This window comes from Vipera ursinii, assembly GCF_947247035.1.
Source record: "Vipera ursinii genome assembly, chromosome: 2".
NCBI lineage: Eukaryota > Metazoa > Chordata > Lepidosauria > Squamata > Viperidae > Vipera > Vipera ursinii.
In genome coordinates, this window is record NC_139513.1 from 121,251,374 (window position 1) to 121,276,738 (window position 25,365).

At 42.0% G+C, this 25,365-nt stretch overlaps 1 protein-coding gene across 1 annotated transcript in view; it reads left to right on the forward strand.

Moving 5' to 3' along the window:
* Positions 1-24,830, forward strand: part of FDXR (ferredoxin reductase) — a 32,387-nt gene extending 7,557 nt beyond the window's left edge. The window contains exons 2-12 of the mRNA XM_083352384.1: positions 433-530; positions 7,922-8,017; positions 8,964-9,086; positions 11,176-11,289; positions 12,405-12,506; positions 13,566-13,673; positions 16,114-16,198; positions 20,089-20,288; positions 20,825-20,996; positions 21,353-21,526; positions 23,747-24,830. Coding sequence (XP_083208510.1) covers positions 433-530; positions 7,922-8,017; positions 8,964-9,086; positions 11,176-11,289; positions 12,405-12,506; positions 13,566-13,673; positions 16,114-16,198; positions 20,089-20,288; positions 20,825-20,996; positions 21,353-21,526; positions 23,747-23,874 — 1,400 coding nt within the window. The 3' untranslated portion in view covers positions 23,875-24,830. The remainder of the gene's footprint in view (positions 1-432; positions 531-7,921; positions 8,018-8,963; positions 9,087-11,175; positions 11,290-12,404; positions 12,507-13,565; positions 13,674-16,113; positions 16,199-20,088; positions 20,289-20,824; positions 20,997-21,352; positions 21,527-23,746) is intronic.
* Positions 24,831-25,365: the final 535 nt, after the last annotated feature.

Sequence of the window (25,365 nt, forward strand, 5' to 3'; positions counted from 1 at the left end):
AACCTGGAGGACTACAGGTAGTCCTTAACTTACGACCACGATAGAGCCCAAAATTTCTGTTGCTCAGCAAGATAGTAAAGTGACTTTTGCCCCATTTTATGACCTTTCTTGCCACAGAGGTTAAGTGAATCACTGCAGTTGTTAAGTAACAGTGTTGTTGTTAAGTGAATCTGGCTCCTCCATTGACTTTTTTTGTCAGAAGGTCACAAAAGATCGTGCAGTGAGGTCAGTGCAACCATCATCAATATGAAGTAAATTGCCAAGGATCCAAATTTTGATTATGTGACTGTGGGGATGCTGCAACGGTCATGTAAGTGTGAAAAATGGTTATAAGTCACTTTTTTTTCAGTGCAACTTCTAACGGTCACTAAACAAAATGTAAGTCAAGGACTACCTGTATGTGATTTCTTTTTCTTGCAAATCTGTTCTCAGGTATCAAGCGGCTTCATTCCACAGCAGAGTTCAGACCTCGAATATGTATTGTAGGCAGTGGACCAGCTGGATTCTACACAGCACAACATCTCCTGAAGGTAATGGGCACATTTATAAGGACAAACACCTGGGTTCTTATTTCCCTGCTAGTTTAGGGCCATTGAGAGCCTGCAATTAGTTTTGGAAGACAGTTTCCTTAATGTGGGTCTAAGCAATTTTTGACTTCCATCACTCCTGTCATTATAGAAGTGCAAAGAATTTTCAGAGATATAATCCACATTGCCTGTTTATGTCTTTTTGTGTGCTTTCATAGAATTTAGATATGACTGGAGAGTCTTGAATTATGCCGCAATCAATCATTGGCATTAAAAAAAACTGGTTCTAAGGCTGAATATTAATAGTAACCTCTTATTTAAATTTGGATTCCCCCCCCCAAAAAAAAGCCTTGAAGACTTGGTTCTTCCCCGGGCATTGGGCCAAGGTGTTGGATGAGCCCATCTTGCAATGGTTTGGGAACATAAAATATTATTATGCTTTGGTTCAGCTGCATTTACTGTTTTTACTCCTGTTGGTTCTTTTTTGTTCTCTTAAAGTAAACCCTTTGCAAGTTGTCCAGAATGAGTTGGGTGGCCACAGAAACATCTTGAATGAATGAATGAATGAATGAATGAATCAATCAATCAATCAATCAATCAATCAATCAATCAATATTTCCAGGAACCAGAGTGCCCCAGAGAGATAGGCTTTGAAAAAGAAAATGAAAAAATATTTTCTCTTGATGAATATTAATATGGCAGATTTTCAGGGAATGTTAGAGCTGTTGACTAGACGGGGAAATTGAAAAAAGACATCCCCTCCAAAAGAGCAGAAAAGCACCTCTGCGTTGCGGCCATTTTAAATTTGGGTGCCAGCATAGAGGATCCTGGTGAGAATAGAATGCCTTTGCACCCTGCTCCTACCTGTCCTTGGATCTCCCTGTTTTTATCCCAGAAGAAGCGTGTGTGTGCACATCCTTTTAAAATGAAGAACAAACAGATCTCTCCTTATTAATCAGCAAAAATCCAGTAAGGGCTAACAGAAATAACAACTTTCATATTACGTCTCTATTTCCATTTAAGCAAATTCTCTGATCCCTCTCTTCAAATAATCAAATTCCAATTCCAATTTTTTAAATTTTTTTATTAATTTATTTGTATTCCACCTTTTTTTTAACAAGTAACTCAAGGCAGCAAACATATCCAACACACCTTCTTCCTTTTATTTTCCCCACGATAACAACCCTATGAGGTGGGTTGGGTTGTGAGAGAGTAACTGGCCCAAAGTCACCCAATTGGCTTTCATGGCTAAGGTGGGACTTGAACTCACTGCCCCCCATTTTCTAGCTTGCTATTACACAAAACAGCCTTACAATTTAATCCATTGCATCCAATTAAACATTGCCAAAAATAACTATCATTATGTAATTCCAATTAAAAAAACACGTCTATATGCCATTATTTTAACTATAATCAAATGAACCAATATTTTTTCTTTTTTCTGCCACCAATCTTTTAAGTCCCACAAATAACAGTCTAACATTTGCTTTCTCTTTTCTCAAAATTTTTGCCATCTTTTATCAAAGTCCTTTTGTAGTTCTAGTGAAGTAGTATAGCTCCAGAAAATCCCTTATAGTCCGTTATATTTAAAAGAAAATCCACAACACTCTTTGGTTTATTATTTGCATACCTTTTTTTTACATTTTTAAGTTCATGATTCAATTCCATTTGAAAATCCAATATCTACCTGTCTTTCATGTTAGTTGAAAATTTTAAATCCACCTGTGCAGTCTGGATCCAATAGCCAGCTGCCTTTCAACCGTAATGTCTCCTTTGATTTACAGGATATCATTTCATCATTCCTCACTGAACTTTATTTTCATAACTTTATTTTGTTCAATACCCCACAACCTTTCAAAGCAATATTTTCCCAAGCAGGCTTATAGTGGTCTAAAATGACAGTGTTTTAAGTTTGCAACATACAATAGATTTAAAAGCTGAATTGAATTGGGTTGGCATCCTTTGAGATTTTTAATAAAGGGGCCACATTCAGGTTTTTTGTTCGGGAGGTGGTGGTGGTACATTTTATGATTAGGCTCAATTATGGCTATAATCCACGGACTACCTGTATAAAGAAATGTACAGGTCTTGCCCTCCAGGTTTGTGTGATGGCAGAGGAGAGGAGAGCTGGAAGGAATCTTGGAGGTCTTGTAGTCCAACCCCTTGCTCAGGCAGGAAACCCTATACCATTTCAGACAAATGGTTATCCAGTGTCTTGCTTCCTTCGTGTGGGCTCGTGAGCCAGTGGCCATGCAAGATAGAACTTATGGCTCTGGTGCAGGGGTCTTCAAACTTGGCCCTTTTATGACTTGAGGACTTCAACTCCCAGAATTCCTCAACCAGGCATGCTGGCTGAGGAATTTTGGGAGTTGAAGTCCACAAGTCATAAAAGGGCCAAGTTTGAAGACCCCTGCTCTAGTGCATTTGGAGAGAGCCAGACTGTGGCAAAAGGACTGAAAGAGAAAAGGAAGGAAGAAGCCAGTGTCTGAAAGGTGCAGTATGTAAATATTTGTTTCGATAATGGTGAGGAACAATTTGGTCTGCTTTCAGGGAGTAAAATATCTTTGGAATTATAATTAATATAGCAGAGAGTAACAGGCTAGGAAAAGCCACTTTAGTAGAATTTCCCTCAAGAATGACAATTCTGTGAAAAGTTAATATTAATGAAAGTTGTATTATTGGCAGGAAAACATTTTTCTCCTTATATTTTACCAAAGGATGTGGTGGTGTTAAATTAGGATCTCTCTCTCTCTCTCTCTCTCTCTCTCTCTCTCTCTCTCTCTCTCTCTCTCTCTCTCTCTCTCTCTCTCTCTCTCTCTCTCTCTCTCCCTCCCTCCCTCCCTCCCTCCCTCCCTCCCTCTCTCTCTCTCTCTCTCTCTCTCTCTCTGTTTGAATTTCAAAGCTCGACCTTGGTTCTAGCAGTTAAGATGGTATTGCTGTTGCTGATTGTAGAGAGCCATGACAGATAATCCTGAAAGAAACAGGCTGATACTAGGGAAGGAAATGGATGTTGTGGCTCTTCTCCAGCTTTCAAGGACATTGTGTTCTTTGCTCAGGAAGAAAAAAAACAACCCCTGCAACATTCTTTCCCCCCCCTTATTGTTAGTTTGTCATCCCTTTGTAGAGCATTTATAAAATTCTCTGCATGCACAACCATACATGACTTAAAATATGAATATCTGATGCGAGTGCTGAACTCTTATGCATCTGCCCATCAGTTAAAGATTCAATGGACAAGCTCCCTTGAGACTAATACATCTGCCAGTGAGGTGCTCTGCTCAGCCAAAGAGAGACTACAAGCTCATTTCCATCTCCTTGGCTGTGGAATTTCCTTCAGCCGGCCCTGAGCTTTATCAGCTTTCAATGCCCAGATCCCTGTCCAGGCTGAAGTTGCTGAGCCATCTATTCAATCAATCTGTTCCAGTTTATCATAAATGGCCTTTTAATGGTTCTCTGCTTCCCTGGGGATGTGCCTTTAATGAGGAAAGAAGACAAAATATGTTACAAATGTAAATAATGAAGGCCTGCCCTGGTGTTTGAAATCATCTTCCCTCACATGTTTGTTCAATCCATATTTGCTTCGGTCTTGTGGGAAGGATCTGGAGGCCTCATGTTTTATGGTGCATCCTTCAAAGATGTAATGATTCAAAATAGACTTGGGTATATCTGCATGGAAAAGGTCACATTTTGAAAACCGGAATAAATCTATTCATAATAGAAAAAAACTAACTATTTTAAATGCTAAAGGTTAACTTCCACTAAAGTAACACAGAACAAACATAGAAAAGAGAAAGAGAAGCCAAACCTTAGACATGTACAACTAAAAACAATCATAATAAAAGAAATAATACTAATGAACCCCCTCCTCATTAACACACCCCAACTTCCAGCTAAATGAGTATAATAAGCTTGCCTTTCCTCTCCATAGTTGTCTTCCAGCCAAGTGCTTTTAACTGCATGGAGAATAATGATGAAAGCTGTATTTTCACAGTTTTTTTCCCCAAAAAATAGCTACATATTGTCCATCCTGTACAAACCTCAGATCCTATTGCTGGATTTGCTGGATAAGCATTATTTTGTGTTTTTATCTCTCTCACTCTGTCTGTCTGTCTCTCTTTCTGTCTTACACACACACACACACACACACACACACACTATGACAGCTAGTTTGGTGTAGGGGTTCAGTCACCAGTCTAGAAATCAGGAGACGTTGAGTTCTACTCTTGTCTTAGGCAGTGGGTGATTTTGAGCCAGTCACTGTTTTTCAGACCTAGGAAGCAGGCAAACCACTTCTGAAATCTTGCCAAGAATTGGGCAAAGACCCATCCAAGCAGTTTCCAGGGTTCGAGGCTGACTCAAAGGCATGAAACAAGTGGTATATGGACAACCAATATAGTTTAAGCATAGCTGGACACTGACAATACAAAAAAAAATATCTTTGGTCAGCTTTTTGCTGCAGAAGGCCTGCCTGTCTTCTGAATAGTCAGGGGGGGGGGAAATCTGAGAATGATGGGGACTGTATTAAGCTCCCTGTGTTCACAAGCTCATTAAAGCAAATCTTTCTTTGTTATACATTTCAAGAGCTTAACAGTAAACACCCGAAGTTCTTACAATTCTGGGGGGGGTGGAAAATATACCCCTTTTTGAATTTTCTGAATTCTTGAATACATTTGGTATTTTGGTTCATTGCTACTTGTTTGGACCCATACCCAGAACGAAACAACCTTGTTTCATTTGAAGTACAACAAAGAGACCCTCAAATTGGGGGTTTATTTATTTATTTGTACTTCCTTATCTAGCTTACAGTCTTAGGTTATCTTCTTCCTTACTAGTCACCTTGTTCAGCCTCAGCAAACATTGCCCAGGTTTTGACCGCTGCAATGATTACTGTGTTAACATTAGCAGACTCCCCATCATGAAGGTTTAAAGAACTGAAACTTTATCTACTGTGGTGCAAAATGCAGGTGGTCTTTGACTTACAACCATTCACTTAGCAGCGGTTTGAAGTCACAGTGGCACTGAAAAAATGACTTACGACTGATTCTCACACATAACAATTGTTGCAGCATTCCCATGGTCATGAGATCAAAACTTGGATGCTTGGCAACCAACATATGTTAATGACCCTTGCAGCGCTCCGTGGTTACGTGACCATCACTTGCGACCTTCCCATCTGACTTCCAACAAGCAAAGTCAATGGGGTAAACCGGATTAGCTTAACAACCATGTGAGCCACTTAATAACCATGGCAAAAAAAAAAATGAAATAAAATCTGGTGTGAGTCACTTAACCACCTGGCTTAGCAATGGAAGTTCCAGTCTCAAATGTGGCAATAGGTTGAGGATTATAATGTACATTTATTTCCCTCTCCTCTTTCAGAAGGACCCAATCTGAAAATTTAATTTCTATTTTCTATCTACTGCATGTTCCATACCTGGACAAATTTTCTATGGATATTTTCTGAGGGACAAATTAAAATTCTAAACTTGGTTTATCGCCTTGGTTTAGTTTCCTGAACTATAATTAATGCAAATCACGCAATCAGGTTCATCGCAATAAATAATTGATAGTTAAAATGGGCATAAATCTTGTGATTTCTTTCTCATAGCTGCGATAAGGGAGAAGGTAGAGAGAACACCGCAGATATTCATTCATTCAGCCATTCATCCGACCATCTTCTAACCAACTCTGCATGGCTCCCAATCAACAGTTTAAACAACAAATGAAACCATATTAAAACTATAAATCTAAACACGTTAAAACATTAAAAACAACAAAATCATAGTGCCAAGTCAAGCTTCTAATGAGCTGCCATCCAATCTTATCCCAGCACTTGGGGAAAAGCCAGGTCTTGAAAAGGGCTAGGAGGGTAAAGATCTGTTCAGGTAATACTGGACATTTACCACAACATCTAAACTAGATTGCAATTATTTTGCTTTTGTAATAGGGATCAGTAGAGTCGGAAGTATTTGGTAATTCATAGTTCACATCAGTGTTGCACAACTGTCCTATTTAATACTATGATTTTGTTAATGTAAATCCAGTTACCTTTCTAAAATGCACTGAACAAACATGTACACCAGGTCCAACAGGTTGGGTATGTTTCTCTCTTTACGCACATTTGCCTTGTTGAATCCTGTGTAAGTATGGATTTGGACCATATTTTGGTTAAAAATGGGGGTGATTTCCCGGGCAGTGATTTAATGACGCTGGAACTGCTGGCCAGAAATGGTTTGCACTCCAGTGGTTCAAGCTCGGCTCCGTGAGATGGAGTGAGCTCCCGTCGCTCGATCCCTAGCTCCTGCCCACCCAGCAATTCGAAAGCATGCAATGTTGCGAGTAGATAAATGGGTACTACTTTGGTGGGGGAAAACCTAGCTGCATTTGTGTGTGCAGAGAGTGGAGGCCAGCGCTGGACCTGGCCAGACATGAGGCATCATGACATGAGACAAGGTGAGGTGAGACTGATTGATGGAGGAGTTTGGAAGAGCCAGCAACCTGAGTGCACTAGTTAATTGGTGTAAAGCTAGGTTGCCCATCCCCACCCCCCAGTGCATCAAGGTTAGACGTGCAAGTTCCAAACGGAATGAACTAGCAATCTGGGTTGTCAGGAATGTATTGTGTCTGACATATGCCACTAGCAGGAAGTTCAACAATTACTCTTCTTGTGCTCTGCATCTTCTTGAGGGCTCCGTTGCTCTGCAATTGTGGCTGCCACAGATTTATTGATTTAATATATGTGCATGAGTGCTTTTTATTCATTTATATGAAATATATTTATACAACTTTTAAAAAATACAATTTTTAAAACTAGAGAGAGAGAGAGAGAGCCAGGCGAAGGGAAAGTAGCGGCAAATGTTACATTTTTCTAAAAGCTGGATCCAGAAATCTAGAATCTGTAAGCCTGGAATAATTTCTCTTTGTCTTTTAATGTAAGAAATATCTCTTGGTTTCAGCAGAAAAGCTAGATTTGAGATAATCCTTGACTGGTAAAATATTCAAGAAAGTGTTAACAATATATTGATTTCCAACACAGGTTTCTGCTTTGATAGGGCATCAAATTCAGTGATTGTGTGGGTTCTGTGAATGCTAAAATTGCAGAGAATCTACTGTGTGGAGAGGATGTAGAGCAGGAGTCTTCAAACTTTTATGAATTGTGGACTTCAACTCCCAGAATTCCTCAGCCAGCGTGCCTGATCTGGAGATACCTTCCAGTCTATTTGTGAATATATTCAGCTGTGGCAAAATGATAGTCTTACATTCCCTTTTCAATTGTTTGAAACTTGGAGAATTAGATTTAAAGGAGGGTTTCGTTGCTGTTAAATGACTCAATTCAACACACACTTTATTTTTCCTTAAATGCATTATAATGATTTGGGATTCTTCTTCTCCAGCATCACAAACAGACTCAGGTGGATATTTATGAGAAGTTGCCAGTTCCATTTGGCTTGGTTCGTTTTGGAGTGGCTCCTGATCACCCAGAAGTCAAGGTTGGTACTAACTTTCTTTTCCGTATTAGCAGTCGCAAAAGGGATCTACTAAAGTGGAGGCAGGATAGGAGCTCCTGAAATTATTTCCTTTCTTCTCACCACCTTATCTTCATTCCATTTTTGTCTTGCCTTTTGATCTGCATATAACCTTTAGAAAATATAAGATATCTTGTGGGGGATAACAGCATACCATTTAAGCAAGATCTGGAAATACGTACTACGGGTGTGCAAAGCATTCAGAAGAGGTTTTTATGATGCATAGTACTATGAAAGAAACACCTCTGAATTGTGAAAGCAGACGTGCCTTTTGCATACTTTGTGCAGCTGCTTCCAAAGCTATCTTCTTTTCTCTCAGTACCATATACTTGTGTGCCTACATCTACTTTGCTTCATGGGTGGCCTCAACAGAAGCTTACACAGACCTCAAGGAACGGTTTTGGAAGACGCCAAAAGAGTCTTCCAAAAGACACGGCTGCTTTAACAGGTTTTTTTTTTTTTTTTTTTGCAAAGCACCTCTTTTGAACACTTTGCACAGCCCTAATATTTCATGGCATTCTGTGGGTGGGTTTTTTTTTAAAAATGCCTGATGTCTTGCTTTTGTCAGATGGAATGGACCAGTAATTAAGATCACTTGAGTTTGGACAGGTAAACCTGATGAAAATTCACGGTGTTTTCCTGTAAGCGAGATATGACCTTGTCTACAACTAGAATATCCGCCGCTGGCATTAGGCCATGTTGCCTTCTTCCTGTGACTGTATCTGGAAGAAAAATGTGCTGTTTTAATGGAGCTGACTGGCCTGGTGCCAGCCTGAATCGTAAAGTGAGATGCTGCAAAGTCATCAGACCTGGCCTCATTCTTTTTGCTATAGCCTCCTGCTTGGGCGCTTAGCTGCTGGGGACAAGGAGATGGCTTTCAGATGGAACCTCTCTTGACCTCTCTCCCCAGAACGTGATCAACACATTTACCCAGACAGCCCAGTCTGACCGCTGCTCCTTTTCTGGGAATGTGACTGTGGGGAGGGATGTAACGGTGGAGGAGCTGCAGAAAGCCTATCACGCAGTGGTCCTGGTAAGTGTCTTCTTGTCTGTGATTTTAACAGGCTCAAGAGAAGGAATGGCCTTTGTGAGGACAGGAAGGTATGTCAGGAGTGATACATTGGAGCATATGTTGTTTTTCGTTATACAGCAGCCCTCAACTTGCAACCGTTTGGTTAATGACCGTTCAAAGTTACGCCACTAAAAAAAAGTGACTTATGACCGTTTTTCACCCTTACGGCCCTTGCAGTATCTCCATGGTCAAAATTAGGACACTTAGCAAATGGCATGTATTTATGACGGTTGCGGTGTCCCAGAGTCACTTGATCACCTTTAGCGACCTCCTGTCAAGCAGAGCCTGTGAGGAAGACAGATTCACTTAGGAGCCGCGTTACTAACTTAATAACTGCAGTGATTCACTTAATAACTGTGGCAAAAAGGTCATAAAACTCAGTTATCAACTGTCTCGCTTAGCAATGGAAATCTTGGGCTCAGTTGTAGACATAAGTTGAGGACTACCTATATTCCAGGAACAGCTGGAATATATTTCTGTCCACCTATTGGGGCCACTATCATAGTATAAGAAATCAGTTGTATTAGGTTTAGCTTGTTATACTTTGCTCATGGTTTTTGGGCTTTCAGGTGGAGATGGCTTTCAGAGCAGCCTTGTGAAACAGAAGATATGGCTGCTTTAATAGTTCAAAGACAGGTGTGTCCTTCCTGTGAAGAAGTTGCAAAGTACCTCCTCTGGAGGCTTAGCAGAGGTGCATAATTTGCAATATGAAAAAGAAATTCCTGGCGCAATCCCTATATAGCATGTTGTAATGACCTCTGCTGTAGCTTGCCGTTTCAAAGGCGTAAGGTTTTTTGAAAGAAAAAAAAGTTCTATCTCTGTATTTCATCTACATCTTACACAATGCATCCAGGGTACCTCGTGATTGAAAATACCTCCTGTGATATGAGCAATTAAATGATTAAACAAGGGAAAGGGAAGGGGGAAAAGCTTAGAGATGCCAGGACTCTGATCTGCATCAGGAGAGTTAAAGCACACCTTTCCAGAAGGGCAGCCAACTGCAAAAGGCGATGGGAGTTCCTGCATTCTGTAGCTGCAAATCAGTATGGCTTGTTCCTCTCCTGAAAAAAAAACTATTCAAGATGTAGGATGTAGGACCAGAAAGTTGTTAATAGCATGAATGAGCCCATTGTCTACCTTTGTTGCTATTGCCTTTATTGCATCTTTCCCCCCCAAAAAAAGCCCCACAAGCCTGGGCTTATGGTTTCCCACCTTTGTTGTGGCCAAAGAGGCAGGCCTAGCTGCTTGCTCCCCACTCTGCTTCCTGCAACATAGAGGCCTCCCTCTTGAACACCGCCAAAAATTGTCCAGTTCATTGTCTTATACCAGACATGTCAAACACAAGGCCCGGGGGCCGGATGCGGCCCGTGAAGTGGTTTCATGTGGCCCACGAAGCCATCCTAGAAACAGTGAGGGAACAGACCCCACTGCCTTGGCACTTGCCCTGGTCCCATCTCCTTCTGCCAGAGACCCTCAGATCTGTCCCACTCCTGCCCAGGCCCCCATAGGCACCCTTGAGGCGAACGTTGAGCTGGCCACGCCCACCCAGTAGGCCATACACACTCTAGCCACGCCCACCCAGTAGGCCACGCCCATCCCGGCCATACCCACCCGGCCCCCTGAGGGCAACTGCAATGCTGATGCGGCCCTCAATGAAATTGAGTTTGACACCCCTGTCTTATACCATCTTGGCTCAGCCCTGTGAATTAAAAAGCCAAGAACAGTGAACAGTATTATAACTCCTTTACCCATTTGCTTCAGAGAGCAGTGTCTGTAATAACATAACCAATGTAATAGTGGCAGATCTCTGAGAGTTTTGCAAACAGCAGACTGACCTTGAATTGAGGGACATAATAAATGGCCTTTCAGTGCTCTGGCAACACTTGTGGGGATTTTCAACTTTAAAGGAAATCATTCCTGACCTTTCATTCTGCCATAGTTATTTATTCGTCGGAGGGGGGGGGAAAGTTGCCCCAGAAAATAGGCCATATAATATGTATTTGAGCCACTGTTTTGTTTGCTGTAAAGCTTATTTCCCTTCTTTTCACAGTGTTATGGCGCTGAGGACAATCGGACCCTTGGAATTCCTGGGGAGGACCTTGAAGGCGTCTACACGGCGAGAGCCTTTGTAGGATGGTACAATGGCCTGCCGGAGAACAGAAATGTAAGAATTTTAATGTCGCCCTTCTTCCACCTCTCCAAGGTTGCCACCTGCTCAAGCATCCAAGGGAGAGAGCTACAGTTGGAAAGAACACATAGATACCAAATTAAATTCAGAATGGTTTACAACTGTGAACCTGTTTGCAGATCTTCAGGAAGATTTCAGGAAATTTTCAAGAAGAGCCTGGACAATTATCTGTCTGAGATGGCATAGGTTCTCCTGCTTGAGCAGGGGGCTGGACTAGAAGACCTCCAAGGTCCCTTCTAGCTCTATTCCTATTCGGTTCAGTTCGGTTCTACTCTACTCTACTATCTCTCTTTCATCTTCCGTGGAAAAGCTAGAAGAGAAGCTCTGGGGCTTGAGAAAAAAAAGAAAAATAGAGATGCTTGGAGGAGTGTTTGCCATCAGGTGTGGAACATGGAAACAGCAGCTTTTGTGATGGACATGATTATGTACCCTCCACTTTTGCTAAGCAACTTCATTTGTGAATAGTTGTCATTGTAAAATAGAAGCTGCTTAGCAGTTTTGGCCCTTCGGTGCTCTTCAAATAAATAGTATTGGCATAAACTCAGAAATTACTGGGAAAGGGTATTTCCTTATTAAATAGTGCACCCCACATACTTTTCCCTATGAAGAAGTGATAAATATGAAGGGAAAACAGCCTTGCTCTTGTAATTTATCCTTGTCTTACAACAGTCTTTCCCTGCAAGAAGTCTTTTGAAAGTAGAAATGTTTTCCTGTGTGTTCTGTGTGATTGGACAGAATCTGTATCATTGTGCATCTTAAAGGCTGTGGAAGAGCTTTCAGAGTCTCAAACTGGTCCTGAAATTATAAGGAAGAAATTCTGGTGGCTGACTGCCTTGGACGAAAGACTGAGAATGAAGCCAGGCTAGCATGAGTTGAAGGCTTACTGCAGGGGTCTCCAACCCCCGGTCCGTGGACCAGTACTGGGCGGTCCGCACAAACAAGCAAAGCCCCATCCGAGGGATGCAGGCAGCACAGAAAACCACACACCCACACACGATCCATGGAAAAACCTCTTTCCACGGAACCTGTCCCCGGTGCCCAAAAGGTTGGCAGCCTCTGGCTTACTGTGAAACATCTCTTTGTTGTTCTAGCTGAAACCAGACTTGAACAGCGAGACGGCGGTCATCCTAGGTCATGGGAATGTGGCGCTGGACATTGCACGGATTCTCCTGTCACCTCTTGAAATTCTTCGGGTAAGTTGAAAGGAGCCCTAGCTCGTTTGATCGTGCCGGGGAGCCACACAGCGAGGTCTGCTCTCGACCTGCCAGAAAATACCCTGTCAGATAATGAAGGCTGTTGACAAGATCCCTGACTGCAGCCATCCGGGAGTCTTGCATTTCAGGTGAACACTTGTCTGTTTTATTGGGTGGGACAGAAAAGTGTCCCCTCCAAGTGTTCTGCTGCTGCAGGAATGGGGTTGCCGCATGTGAAGCGTTCTTCCAGAGTCCTCCAGGAGAAGGCTTCCGGTTTGCTTCGCCTCCTGCTGCCATCCTTACTTTTGGGGGCATGACCCTTTCCTCCTTCCCTGCCTCTCCTCAACCTTCCCCAGTTCTCTCGTTTGCCTTAAGGTGGCGGGGCAGTTTTTGTTTCTCTTTCTCCCTCTGATGCTAGAATTCTTGGGGGCAGTGAACAGTTTTTGGCTTTAGGAAATGCCACCACGATCTCCCAAGATTTCTTATACCTTCAAGTAGAAGGGGGGGGGGCAAAACTGCCTATCTAAGGCCAGGTTGATCCTCCAGCTTTGTCTATTTCTCCCCAGACTTGAGAGTGCTTTTTCTTAGGCTTTGGAGGCGGAAAACACATGAAAGCTATTGCCTCGAAGTTTTGGAAGTATCTCTTTACTGAGGCTGAAAATGCTGGTATTAAGTCTGCTTTTTGTACGTTGCTAGCTGCTTGAATTCTTTTTTTTTTAAGGAAAATGAGATTAAAATATCGGTAATAAATGCAACGGGGTTCAATTTGCTCTTATTTGTGTGTTTTAATACCTTTTTTTCTCACATTAATAATTCCCATCAGTGTTGCCTCTTCCCCCCTTTCTGCTCTCCTCTCCTCAGCCTTTTCCCTTTCCATCGCAGTGTTGATGTGTTGTCAGCAGATGCAGCATTGTGAAAAATGGCCAGACGGCTCCATTACTATGGCATTAACCCGAGAGAAGGTCTTTCCATTGAATGCAATTTATTCGAACAGATGGCTGCTCGTTCCAGGTTGCCTGCCCTAATCCGTGTTCTTCCTCCCCCCCCCCCCCCCGTTAGAAAACCGACATCACTGAAGAGTCCTTCTCGGCCTTGGCCAGCAGTAAAGTCAAACGGGTGTATCTTATTGGCAGAAGGGGTCCCCTCCAGGTGGCTTTCACCATAAAGGTAAAAGAAAAAAAAGGGAGGAAGGGTAGATCCGTAACAGGTCTTGATCTCTAGCGAGGTTGTTTGTGCTACCAAGACAAGTTCACATTGAGACGGATATGTGTAAGAAGGCCACTGAAAAGCCCACCCAACTTTGAAGCCTTGAGTGCAACCCTGAAGCCCTCTGCAAAACTGCTGCTGGCTGATACTGCAATTGACAATATAAACATTGTGAAATACTTAGGGAATAAGCACGTGCATGTATGTCAGCCCAACAAATTAGACCAAACTAAGAATTATTTATTTATTTATTTATTTATTTATTTATTTATTTATTTATTTATTTAAACTTGTATACCGCCCTATTCCCGTAGGACTCAGGGCGGTTTACAGGGAAAAATTAAAAATACATACAAAGTTAAAATCGATTAAAACTAAAATTAAATTAAGTCCCTGAATTTAAACTAAAACCCCATTAATAAATAATTAAAACCCCTCAGTCTGGGCCAGACAGCTCAAAAAGCCAAGTTTTCAAATCCCTGCGAAATGAGCGAAGGTCGGGGGCAGTCCTAAGCTCTGTGGGAAGATGGTTCCAAAGGGCCGACGCACCCACAGAGAACGCCCTTCCCCTGGGGATAACCCGCCGGCATTCCTTGACCGGCGGTACCCTAAGAAGGCCCTCCCTGTGGGAGCGCACGGGATGATGGGAAGTTGATGCCGGCAGCAGGTGTTCCCTTAGAATTAGATACAGTTCGGACCTACATTTATTGTTAACAGCTCTAGTGACAGACTCTGCAAGTCTGAATGTGCTTCCCCCGTCCCCCCGCCCCTCCACTTTATCTTTGTGTGAACTAGGAAGAGGTTTTCTCATGTTACTTTTTTGGCTGAGCTCAAGATCCTCTTCTCAGACTGTTGCATTGATAGCTGTTATTCCTCCTGTTACTCATAGTCATTCCCTATATCCTCTACAATGTATGACTATTCATTATTTTCACTTGTTTTTTAAAAAAATATTTATTAAATTCATATGCCGCCCATCTCACTGCCTAAAGCTACCGTATTTTCCGGCGTATAAGACGACTGGGCGTATAAGACGACCCCCCAACTTTTGAGATGATTTTCAAGATTTTTCATCTTATATGCCGGAAAATCAGCGAGCCCGGGAAGGCACGCCCTCCCCTCTCACTGTGGAGGAAGCAGGGCAGGTTGGCGTCTGGCGGGGCCCGGCAGGGCAGTCCTGCGCATGCCTGCGCTCCCCGGCTCCTAAGGAGTCCTCGGGGAGCCATGGCAGGCGCCTCACGCTCTTCCCTCTTGAGGCAGCATCGGCGGAGCTGTCTGGCGTCAGGCGGGAGCCGGCAGGGCAGTCCTGCGCACACGCGCGCTCCCCAGCTGTTAAGGAACATTCCTTAGCAGCCGGGGAGTGCGCGCGTGTGCAGGACTGCTCTGCCGGCTCCCGCCCGACACCAGCCTGCCCTGCTTCCTCCACAGTGAGAGTGGAGGGCGTGCCTTCCCGGGCTCGCTGACTTGCAGCCAAGCCGGAGCCGAAATGGGCTTTTCCTTCCACCCACCCTTTGGAATAGACGCAAGAGCTCCCGGGGTCTGGTGTTTGCGAGGGGAAGGGGCTGAGAGGCTCTTGGGGGTGGGAAGGGAGAGTCACGTTGGAGGGGGGACTGGACTAAGGAGGCTTGAAGTTGCTTTGCAAGAACGGGGGCGCTCGATTGATTTATGTACTATTTTCCGGCGTATAAGACGACTGGGCGTATAAGACGACCCCCCAACTTTTGAGATGATTTTCATGGGTTAAAAAGTCGTCTTATACGCCGAAAAATATGGTACTCTTTTTGGTTTTATTTCCTCTCACTTTGGGGGAGAGCAAGTGTAGCATACCAGTCAAAAGGGCAAAAGAAGCGTCCACATTGTGGTCCCTGTTAAGATCGGTCACTGACTGTGGTTTGGAAATTGAAGTAGCCCCATCCTGTTGGATGCTCAAGCAGGAAGTGAATGTACTGCTCTGAATCTAACGAAACTGCATCCGGTTCATGGTTCTGAAGGAGGAAAGGATCCCCGAGGTTCATCTCATACTTGTTGATGTGATAGCAGTGCACTGTTCTTCTCAGGGTTGTTTCATGGCACCTGTGCATCAGCTTACCTGATCAAAATCATGTGATAGGCTTTCTATGGGTATCATCTTGATTTGCTTGTAAATGTCAGCTTTGCTTTTGAAGTTGTGGTTGCAGCTGCAAGGATTAAGCAGAATTAGAAAAGCTTTAGATCCAGGCGTGCTATAATTCTCAGGAGATTCTTTTTTTTTACTCTCAATAATACCTGCCCAGGTGACAGTGTCTAGCCAGTTTTGGCTGATTTTTGAAAACTAAACCTATTACTGTGTCTATGTTTGAATGTCAGTCTTCCTACCGTCACCTACATTTTTTCCCTGTGTTTCTGTGTCTGAAACCTTCAGGAACTGCGGGAAATGATCAACCTACCCAGTGTTAGACCTTTCCTGGATCCTGCAGACTTCAGAGATCTTGGGGATGCCATTAAAGGTGAGGATCAGCCAGATAGCTGTTGATAAAACTAGCATAAACTAACAGATGAATATCTGACTTCAGCTAAATCTTCAGTCCTTGCTTAACAACAGCAATTGGAACTGGAATTTTCATCGCTAAGCAATGCAGTTCTAAAGTATAACATCACATGACTTATAGTGACTACAATCTCAACAGGCCCTGTTGCTGTTGTGAACTGTGGATTGTGGGTACTTCCTGCTGGCTTCCCACAAGCGAAGTCAGTGGGAAAGCTGGCGGGAAGTTTCAAATCTTAGGTGGTTGCTGGGTGTGAGGGTAGGTGTGCAGGCTGCCATCATGGCACTTGGTGAGACTGATGCCAGGTCAGTGAAGGACCTCATACACTATAGCCAGATTCCTCAAAATAAAAAGCTGCATTGGTGCGAGCAATTTACAGGAGCAACTTGCAACCTTCCCTTCTGCCTTCCCTGTTGACTTTAGTTGTGGGAAGCCACTAGGAAAGGTTGCAACTGGCAATCACATGACTGTAGATACTACAACTGTCATAAATATGAGCCACTTGCCAAACACGCAGATTGTGATCACAGAACCATGGGCTAGAACGTCAAAGACCTGTTGTAAATACCACTCATTCAGTACCATCATAACTTTGGACAGTCAGTAAATGAGTGGTTGTTAATAATGGTCCAAAAACCATTTCCTTTAATTATATTCTCTAAATGGGAATTTTAATTCAAAAACTAGGGGGCTTTCCCTTTTTCTTCTACTGGGTTGTTCTCATCTAGATTGGTTTCACTAACACTTATCATATTTTTATTCACAATCCTTACATTGCTTGTAAAGTGCCAGGAAGGACTGAAAGACAAATAATTGCAATAAATTAATTATGGGAATAAAAGTTTTAGGCTTCTCTAACTGAGACTGGTATGATAGATGGCTTAGCCCAACACATCTGGAGCAGGCCAGGTTAGGGAACACAAGTGACATTATATCATATCTAAAGAATCAGGTTGTTTATTAAAATAGAATTAGAAGGGCACAATATTGACACTGAGCATTTTAAAAGTTGTGGCCAATTTTTAAAGCTAGCCGTCATAGGATTTTGATCAGTTACAAAAAGTTAAGTTTTCTAGTTTGTACTTCTAACCTGACTTATCACGGGTTTAAAGAATAGCCAGTGAGGGAGGGAGGGAGAGAGACAGAGAGACAGAGACAGACTCAGGAAGAAAAGCAAACAGGGCATATTAACACTTTCAGTTGCGGAAAGGGTCAAAGAGACAGACAGAAATTAGGAGATAATTCCTCTTGTCCAAGTGACTGGAAATTTATTCCATAGATTTGCATGGGAAGAAAATCTTCCTTGCTTAAAATTAAATGGAGTGGGGAATAAGAACTACTCACTATTCATTAAGACAGAGATATCTTCATTCACCAATCCTGCAGAACTGGGAAATTGTCTGGCAATCTCCTCAAAGTAGTCTCCTGTCATACAGTGTATTACTGTCTTTGGGCCTACACCCCATGGGTACAGTATGAGGAGAAGCAAAACCCCAAAATACTGTGAAGATGCAAAGAGAAGCTGGGTTCCATGAATGAAGCAATTATGTGAATTATGGTAGGTTTCTGTAGGCTTTCAGATGTTGCTGAACCACAGATCCCAGAATCCTCCTCCAACCATTTATCATGTAGTTGCTAGGTGTACAGTACTATTGGACAACACTGGAGAGGAAGGGTGCTCCACCATAATATGGTTCTGATTTCCTCCTCGCCCATTTCTGTGCTTGAACAAATCAGCAGAAACCTTAGATGGGTCATCTGAATGGCAATTACTAATGTCTTGAGGTAATTCAGTAGCCAGGGCCTTGAATAAGTTGGATATTTTATAATGTAACAGTTGGCCAAAATGATCCAGGCCAAAGGAAAGCAATTATGAGTCATAATCATTAGGTATAATGATTGAGGCCAGACAAAAGCTCATTTTAAATCCCTGGGAAATTGAATCCGGTTGTCCCCTTCCTCAAATTCCACGTGAATTGTTATGAAGGGACAAATTTGTACAGCAGCCATCTTTCGAAATGGTTTAGTGTTCCGTGTTTTCAGTGAGCCAGACGCATCTCCTAGTTTTCTCTCATTTTCCATCAGAACATCTCTGTGTAATAATAATAAACTGCCACCTGTGTTGCCTGGTTGAACTGCAGTGTTTTGAACATGCTTTGTAACTCTGGGAGAGAGCTGGGACCATTCCCTGGCTGAGATTTCTCCAGAAAGAAGCCCCATAAAAGCAGGGGGGGGATTGAGTGGGGAGGTGAAGGTCAGAGAAGAAAAAGTATGTGACAAAAGGTGCAACTGAACAATGTAAATTAGAAGAAACTGTAGGTGGAATGCTTTTTTTCAGGAAGGTTAGATAAATTCTGTGCTCAAATTTCTGTTTCAGCACTGAGCTGGCCTAAATTGCCTTTCTTTTTATATCAGTAGAGTTTGTGCTGATACGTTATTTCTAATTTCAAAAACCAGGCTTCTTCTCTTTGCTTTACATACTAAGGGAGGATCTTTTCGTGGATTCTCTGCTGGTGATAAATTGCCAGTTACGTGGCTTTGATTGAGAGATGGTAATCTGGGATTTTTTTCATCATACCACCCCAGTGGACTTTCATTCATGGTGACCACTTATTTTTGTATTCAGGACACATTCATTCAGCATGCATTTGTCTTCTTAAATAATTAACTTCCTAATGAATCCAATTTTCATACTTGTCCTGATGCCCCTATTGCAAAATAGAGAATAATGAACTGATATACGTGGCCATTTTCCTCCTTTCCACAACATACCACAGATTAGTTCCCTACCTTTCTACTAGCATTTGTGTACCCCAAATCAAAACAGGTTCTCGACTGACAACGCGGAATCTTCTGCAAATAAATGCACACATCCACATTGCCAGCCAAGCCAGCTCTAGCTTCACCCCAAGCATTTCTTTTTAAACAAAAAAAATTGACTAAGTTTCAAAAATAAAAAAGTTAAAATACAAAATTGCAACACAAAAGGAAAAGTGGTGGGAAGAGGACAAGGGGGAAAGTTTAAAAAGTGACATAAAAAACCACACCAAAATAACATAAGAAAAGAAAGTGAGTGTGTGCGTGTGTGAGAGAGAGAGAGAATAAAAATCAGTGTCAGACCTGCCTCAGCTTGAACTTCTTAAGTAGGAACGATCCTTAACTCCATTTGTTGAGAAAGGTATAGTTTATTAAAAGTCAAGTGAATTATTATTATTATTATTAATAATAATAATAATAATAATAATAATAATAATAATAATAATAATAATAATTTTATTAATTTTATTTATATACCGCCCTTCTCCCGAAGGACTCAGGGTGGTGAACAGGGCAATACATGTTAAAAGACAAAATACAAAATACAAAAATTAAAAGAGATTAAACAAATGCCCACAGCTCTTACAATAGGTTAAAACACATTAAAAGTAATAAAAAACCCAATTACAGTAATGCATCGCCAGAACTCATGGGCCAAAATCCCCAAATCTAATTTTCCCCTTCCTAACTTGCCTCCCATCACTGCCCCCCCCATGTCCAATCAAATTCAGACAAGAGGTTTTTACAACGGCCACTTCAGAGGTAGGTTTGGTGTGCAGCTGTGTTCCATTCCCAGCTGGTTTGACCCTGAAGCCCATCTCACAGTGAAGATACAGTGGTTTCATTTCCCCTCAAAGCGTCCCCCTGCCTCCTATGAAGCCCACCTTGAGTTCATGGCACCTGATACTGAATGGTTGTGAAGCACAGGCGTGAGGTGGCAGCTGACAGGTCAGGTTATTCTTTTCAGCATGGCACAGGGGCAAACTCCGTCCCCTGGTAAATCCCTTGTTTCCCAATAGTTTTGTAACTTTCAGACATCCCAAGACCAAAGAAGCGCCTGACTGAGCTGATGATCAAAACAGCTCTAGAAGAACCGCCAGAGGAGGTGGGTGGCCGCTGGGCTTCCGCATCCAAAGAGTGGAGATTGAAGTTTCTGCGCAGTCCGCTGGAAGTGTTGCCCACCATGGATGGAAAGAGAGCAAGAGCGATCCAGTTAGCTGTCAACAGGTTGGAAGTACGATCTCAAACCTTTTCCTTTCTGGTCCTTCAACAACAACACCACCACCCCCGCCCTTAATTTATGACTTTAAGGTTGGCAACAACCTCCCCACTTTTAGCAATAAGTTAAATATAACTTTATTTTCCCACTCTACTTCGAAGAATCAGGGTAAGTGCCTGCTCTCTGCTTAAAAGGTAGGCTTTCACTAAGCCACTATACGTGTCTCCGAGGATTCATGTTCTGTGTAGCATTGTGGAAAGAACTCTTGTTTGTTTTGCATTGATGCCTGTGATAGGAGGCTGTCCTGGTAGGAAAGCTGATTGCCCAACCAACATCTAGGAGGAGAATTGGCTAAGAACTGATTTGCAGCTATTTTTAAATTTATTTATTTTTTTTGGTCAGACTCTATAGCATCTTAAGGTGGGCTCCCATTCCATTCACACTTCCTCGAATGCTGTTTGAACCATGGGGATACCTGATCGTGCAACTGGTTTATAGGACGGTCACTCTAACATTGTTCTTCTCCGTTTTCCTGTTTCTGGACTGTGCAGGCGGCAGGAGATGCTGTGAAAGCAGTTCCCACTGGAGAGATTGAGGAACTAAGGTCTGGCCTGGTTTTTAGCAGCATTGGATACAAAAGCCTTCCAATTGATCCCGCAGTACCCTTTGACAGCAAGCGAGGTGTTATTCCCAACAATTCAGGCAGAGTTCTTGGGGCACCAGGTTAGTAGAACTCGTGCTGTGCCACATAGAACAAATTGGTGTGATAAAGACAAATGGGGAAACAGACAGTTCAGTTGCAAGGTTGAACAATGAATGGTCACAGTGTGAATTATTGGGACTCAGATTACATATGCACGCCTATGCTATCCACTAAAAAAAGAAGAATTGAGCTTTTCCAGACCTAATCTTGTATTGGTCTTGAACGGATAGTGCAAGTATACCTTCTCCCTGGCATTAGCAGGAGACTTTGAATGAATGTACCACAAGAAGTTACTGCAGATTCGTGGCCATTGCTTGGATCTGTTCAAAACAAAGCATTGGATCTCAATTGCCTGGTTGGGCATTATGTTTTTCAGGGCTCTATTGCAGTGGTTGGGTAAAGAGGGGACCCACAGGTGTTATCATCACAACTATGAACGACAGTTTTGACACAGCCCAGTCTGTGCTAGAAGATCTGCAGTCTGGTGCCTTGCAACTCTCCAGTGCCAAGGAAGGCTTTGATTTAGTGAGCCGCATCCTTCAATCCCGAGGTATGTGACAGATTTTTGCAATTGCCTCTTAGTCTCCCATATACCATTTTCCAATCCTTTTTTTTACACATTTATTTCTTATCTTCAAAGCTAAAATACAAAACAAAGAAAAAGAGAAAACAAACAACAAAAACCATGTTTGTAGGGAAAAAACAAATATTCTCTCTCTCTCTATGTATGTGTGTGTGTATGTATACACACACAGATAGTTAAGAGGGATTTGAATTCTTCAAATTTGATTCTTCAAATCCCTCTCTTAACTCTGTTATTGTATATAACAGGGGTCTTCAAACTTGGTCCTTTTATGACTTGTGGACTTCAACTCCCAGAATTCCTCAGCCAGTCAAGCTGGCTGAGGAATTCTGGGAGTTGAAGTCCACAAGTCATAAAAGGGCCAAGTTTGAAGACCTCTGGTATATAACGTGTGGAAAGTCCACAAACGGCTTCCAGTCTCTTATAAAGTTGTCTCTAGACAAAGCATTTAATTTTGCCTTCTCTGCCAATCCATTTAATTTTAAAATCCACACTTTTAACAGCCAACATCCCCTTTTCATTCCAGGGCTTAGCATAAACAATCTTGTTTTCCAATCTTGTCAGTTTTAAGATGTGTAGATGTCAACTCCCAGAATCCTCCAGCCAAGGTTGGGAAAACTTGCTTTTATGCATAGGTGAGGAATCTATGGCCAGCGGAAGGCTACTAAAATAAATCACTAACTAGCCCTCACCATTGTCTCTGCTGGTGGAAGCTCCTGAGTTTATATAACAACTGGAATGTGAAAAGTTGCCCGCTTTGTATTAGTACTCTTACGACGACTTGGACTACTCCAGCTAAGGAATGTATTTTAATGAACTGTAAAACTGTGTGGCACCACGTTTGCATGGCTATCTTCAATTCACCTTTTCTAGAACCCAAATCCCTATCTTAAATGTTTTGGCCGGAATCTCCTAGTGTTGTGACAAATGTCTTTGCAATCTTAGTCTATGCTCACTGTAATGCTTTGAGGTTGTTTACTTTTTATTGTGGGATTGATATTGAAAGTGGGACTTCTCTCCAAGCTGTTTTGAGGAGCCTGCATGCTTCTCGAATCTTAGAACTGATCTCTCTGGATTTTGCCTGTTTGTCTCAAGGAAACATACCTGCTTGAAGACAAAAATTCCCAAATGTGGTCCCCAGGCTTTGCTATTCTCTTCAGCTGCCTGTTCAGATAAAGCGGGGGGGGGGGGATATAAACTGAATATTGGATTGGCATGCTATTCATGTGAGATTTTTCTAATGACAAGGTATTTTGGCTTTTTGACAGTTCCCCGCCCCCCCCCCCCCACACACACACATTTATGTACTTATGCTTACGAACATCTTTGCTTGAACCTCTTATGCAGAAGTATCCCCCGAGATTGTAGGCTGCAATCTTAAATAAACATTCTAGGGACTAAGTCCCTTACCTCTGTGGGGTTTATTTATTTCTGCAGATTTGCATAATATCCAGAGATTCAAATACTAGAGGGACAAGGGGTCCCTCAGAACGCACAGTTGATATTGCTACCTAGGTAAAAAAAAAAACAGCAGAAAGGAATTGGCAGCACCAGAGACTCTTTAGCACATGGCAGATTTTCTACCCAAGTCTTTATTTTCTTGCTTTCTTTGGTATATATAGGAGGGCACAGAAGTGGTGTATTACTGTGAGAACTAGGTCTATATAAAGCAGCAGTTTTGATAGGCTTAGAAATGTAATCAGATTGTCCTCCAGAGAGCCCCGGGTTTGATAATTTCACAGTGACATATGAAACCTGGAAAAAGCTCAAAGGAATAGACTCTCTTTTTTATGATGTGGTTGAATTTGAATCAGTTTTGCTGTGGCCCTTTCCTAATATATCTGCAAAAGCATTTTCAAGCCCAACTGGTTTTTTTATTGCCATTTTATTTAAATGCTTTCAATTAGTGTGTTCCCTCTAAATTGATTCAAATGTTTAAATGAACCAAAGGCAATTTGTCCCTGAAGATAGAGTGATGCTATTAGAAGAAACTTCCCAGAAACAGCAAAGTAATTTGATTTTTTCTGGGACTCTTGAGTCTGCCTAGTCCTTTGTCTGGAGAGCATGTCTTTAATTCATAATTTGATTCTGAAGAAGCCTCTGCGTATGTGAGGGATTCTGAGGTTTGTGTATGTGTAGTTAATTTGGATTTTGATCTGTACTTCCCCTTTCTCTGCCAATTAACAGGGGTCCACCCTGTTTCCTTTTCGGGTTGGGAGAAGATTGATGCTGTTGAAGTGACAAGAGGCAAACTGGCCGGAAAGCCTCGGGAGAAAATAGTCGATCAGGAGGAAATGCTAGAATTGATTGGATAATGAGATTGGACTTGCCCAAGATTATCAACACGATACTCCTGCACAATTCAGAGATTGCAACAGATTGTACAATTCCCTTTCATTGCTCTACAGATACGCCACTAGCAATATCTGGTGGTTTTGTATATCTACATTGGTTGGGGGTACCAAAAGTTTGTTGCTGTCCTCAGTGATGGATTTCATCTACAGCCTCTGGTGCATCCATTGTCTTTTTCAACTGGGGAGCTCTCCATTACTCTGAAGATGCTCTAAGCAGCTCCCAACAGGAGCAGTTCTCAGTCTTGGTCCCTGTAGAAAAGGGGAGGGGAGCAGATAAAGTCAGAGTTTCGTTTTTAGGAATTTATCAACTGGTGTAGTAAGTGCCTTATCTGCCTTTGCAAAGGTCTGAGATTTGTTTTGTAGGGTAGAGTCAGGATTTGAGAGTGGTGGTCCCATTTTGTTTTATCCTGATCTCAACTCCACGTATATACAGACCAGTTGAAGAAACTGCTGGACATGATTTCCACCAGAATCCCTCTTGTCCCTGCATTTCTACTGGACTTCTGTCATTAGATCTGATGCCATGACAGCCTTCACAGAAGAGTCACAATTAAATTCACACAGGCTTACAAAGGCTTGAAGTAAATTAAATAAATGAATACAGTTTGTAGGTTGCTTTGAACATTCTGGATGTAAAGGTAAAATCGGTTTTGCTCTCAAGGAAAGGGGGAGATAAATTTGGATTTAGTAATCATGAGGATAAGTCAAAGAGGAAAGGCAATGTCAGTCCCTTTTCCTATTAGCACTGAATATTTTTCCTGCTCATATCCTGACTTTTCTGTCCAATTGTGTATCGTATAATCATTTTTTAAAAAATAAAGCTCTTTCCCAAATGGTGAACGTGGGTCAGCAGTCTAGACTTGAGTTTGTTGCCAATCATAAATCTTTTAGTCACAGCATATCCTGATTACATCTATTGCAATTTAAGGAGCTAGAAAATGCAGAGCTAGGCTTGACAAAGTTGACTGAGTCTTGCCAGATTCCGGTGCATACTAATTTTTGATAAGTCCTGGGAAATCAAGGGAAATAGCTTCTTTTTCCCTCAAAGTTCAAACTGAAGTCGGGCTACTGTTAACAGATAAAGTAGCATACATGTGTATTTAATAAGCTGACTCCTAAGGAATAGCACCAGAGAAAATTCACCTAAACTATAACTCAGCCAACCAGTCCGTTCCACTACCGCAAACATGAACGTAAAAGTTGGAAACGTTTTGAAATGTAAGTGAAGAGAGTATGGTGTAACATCTTTCCCCACTTCTTATTCGTCTAAAAATGGTTCCACATCAAGAAGCAACAATTTCCATCCATTCTATAGTTCAGCTACTTCTTAGTTGCAGCGATTAAAATGGAAAAACTTGGCAGGTTTTTTTTTATTTATTCATATTGGAAATTTAATTTGAAGTTTGAGATTAATGCTCATGGTGAAAGCAGTATTGAAGGCAATCACCTTTG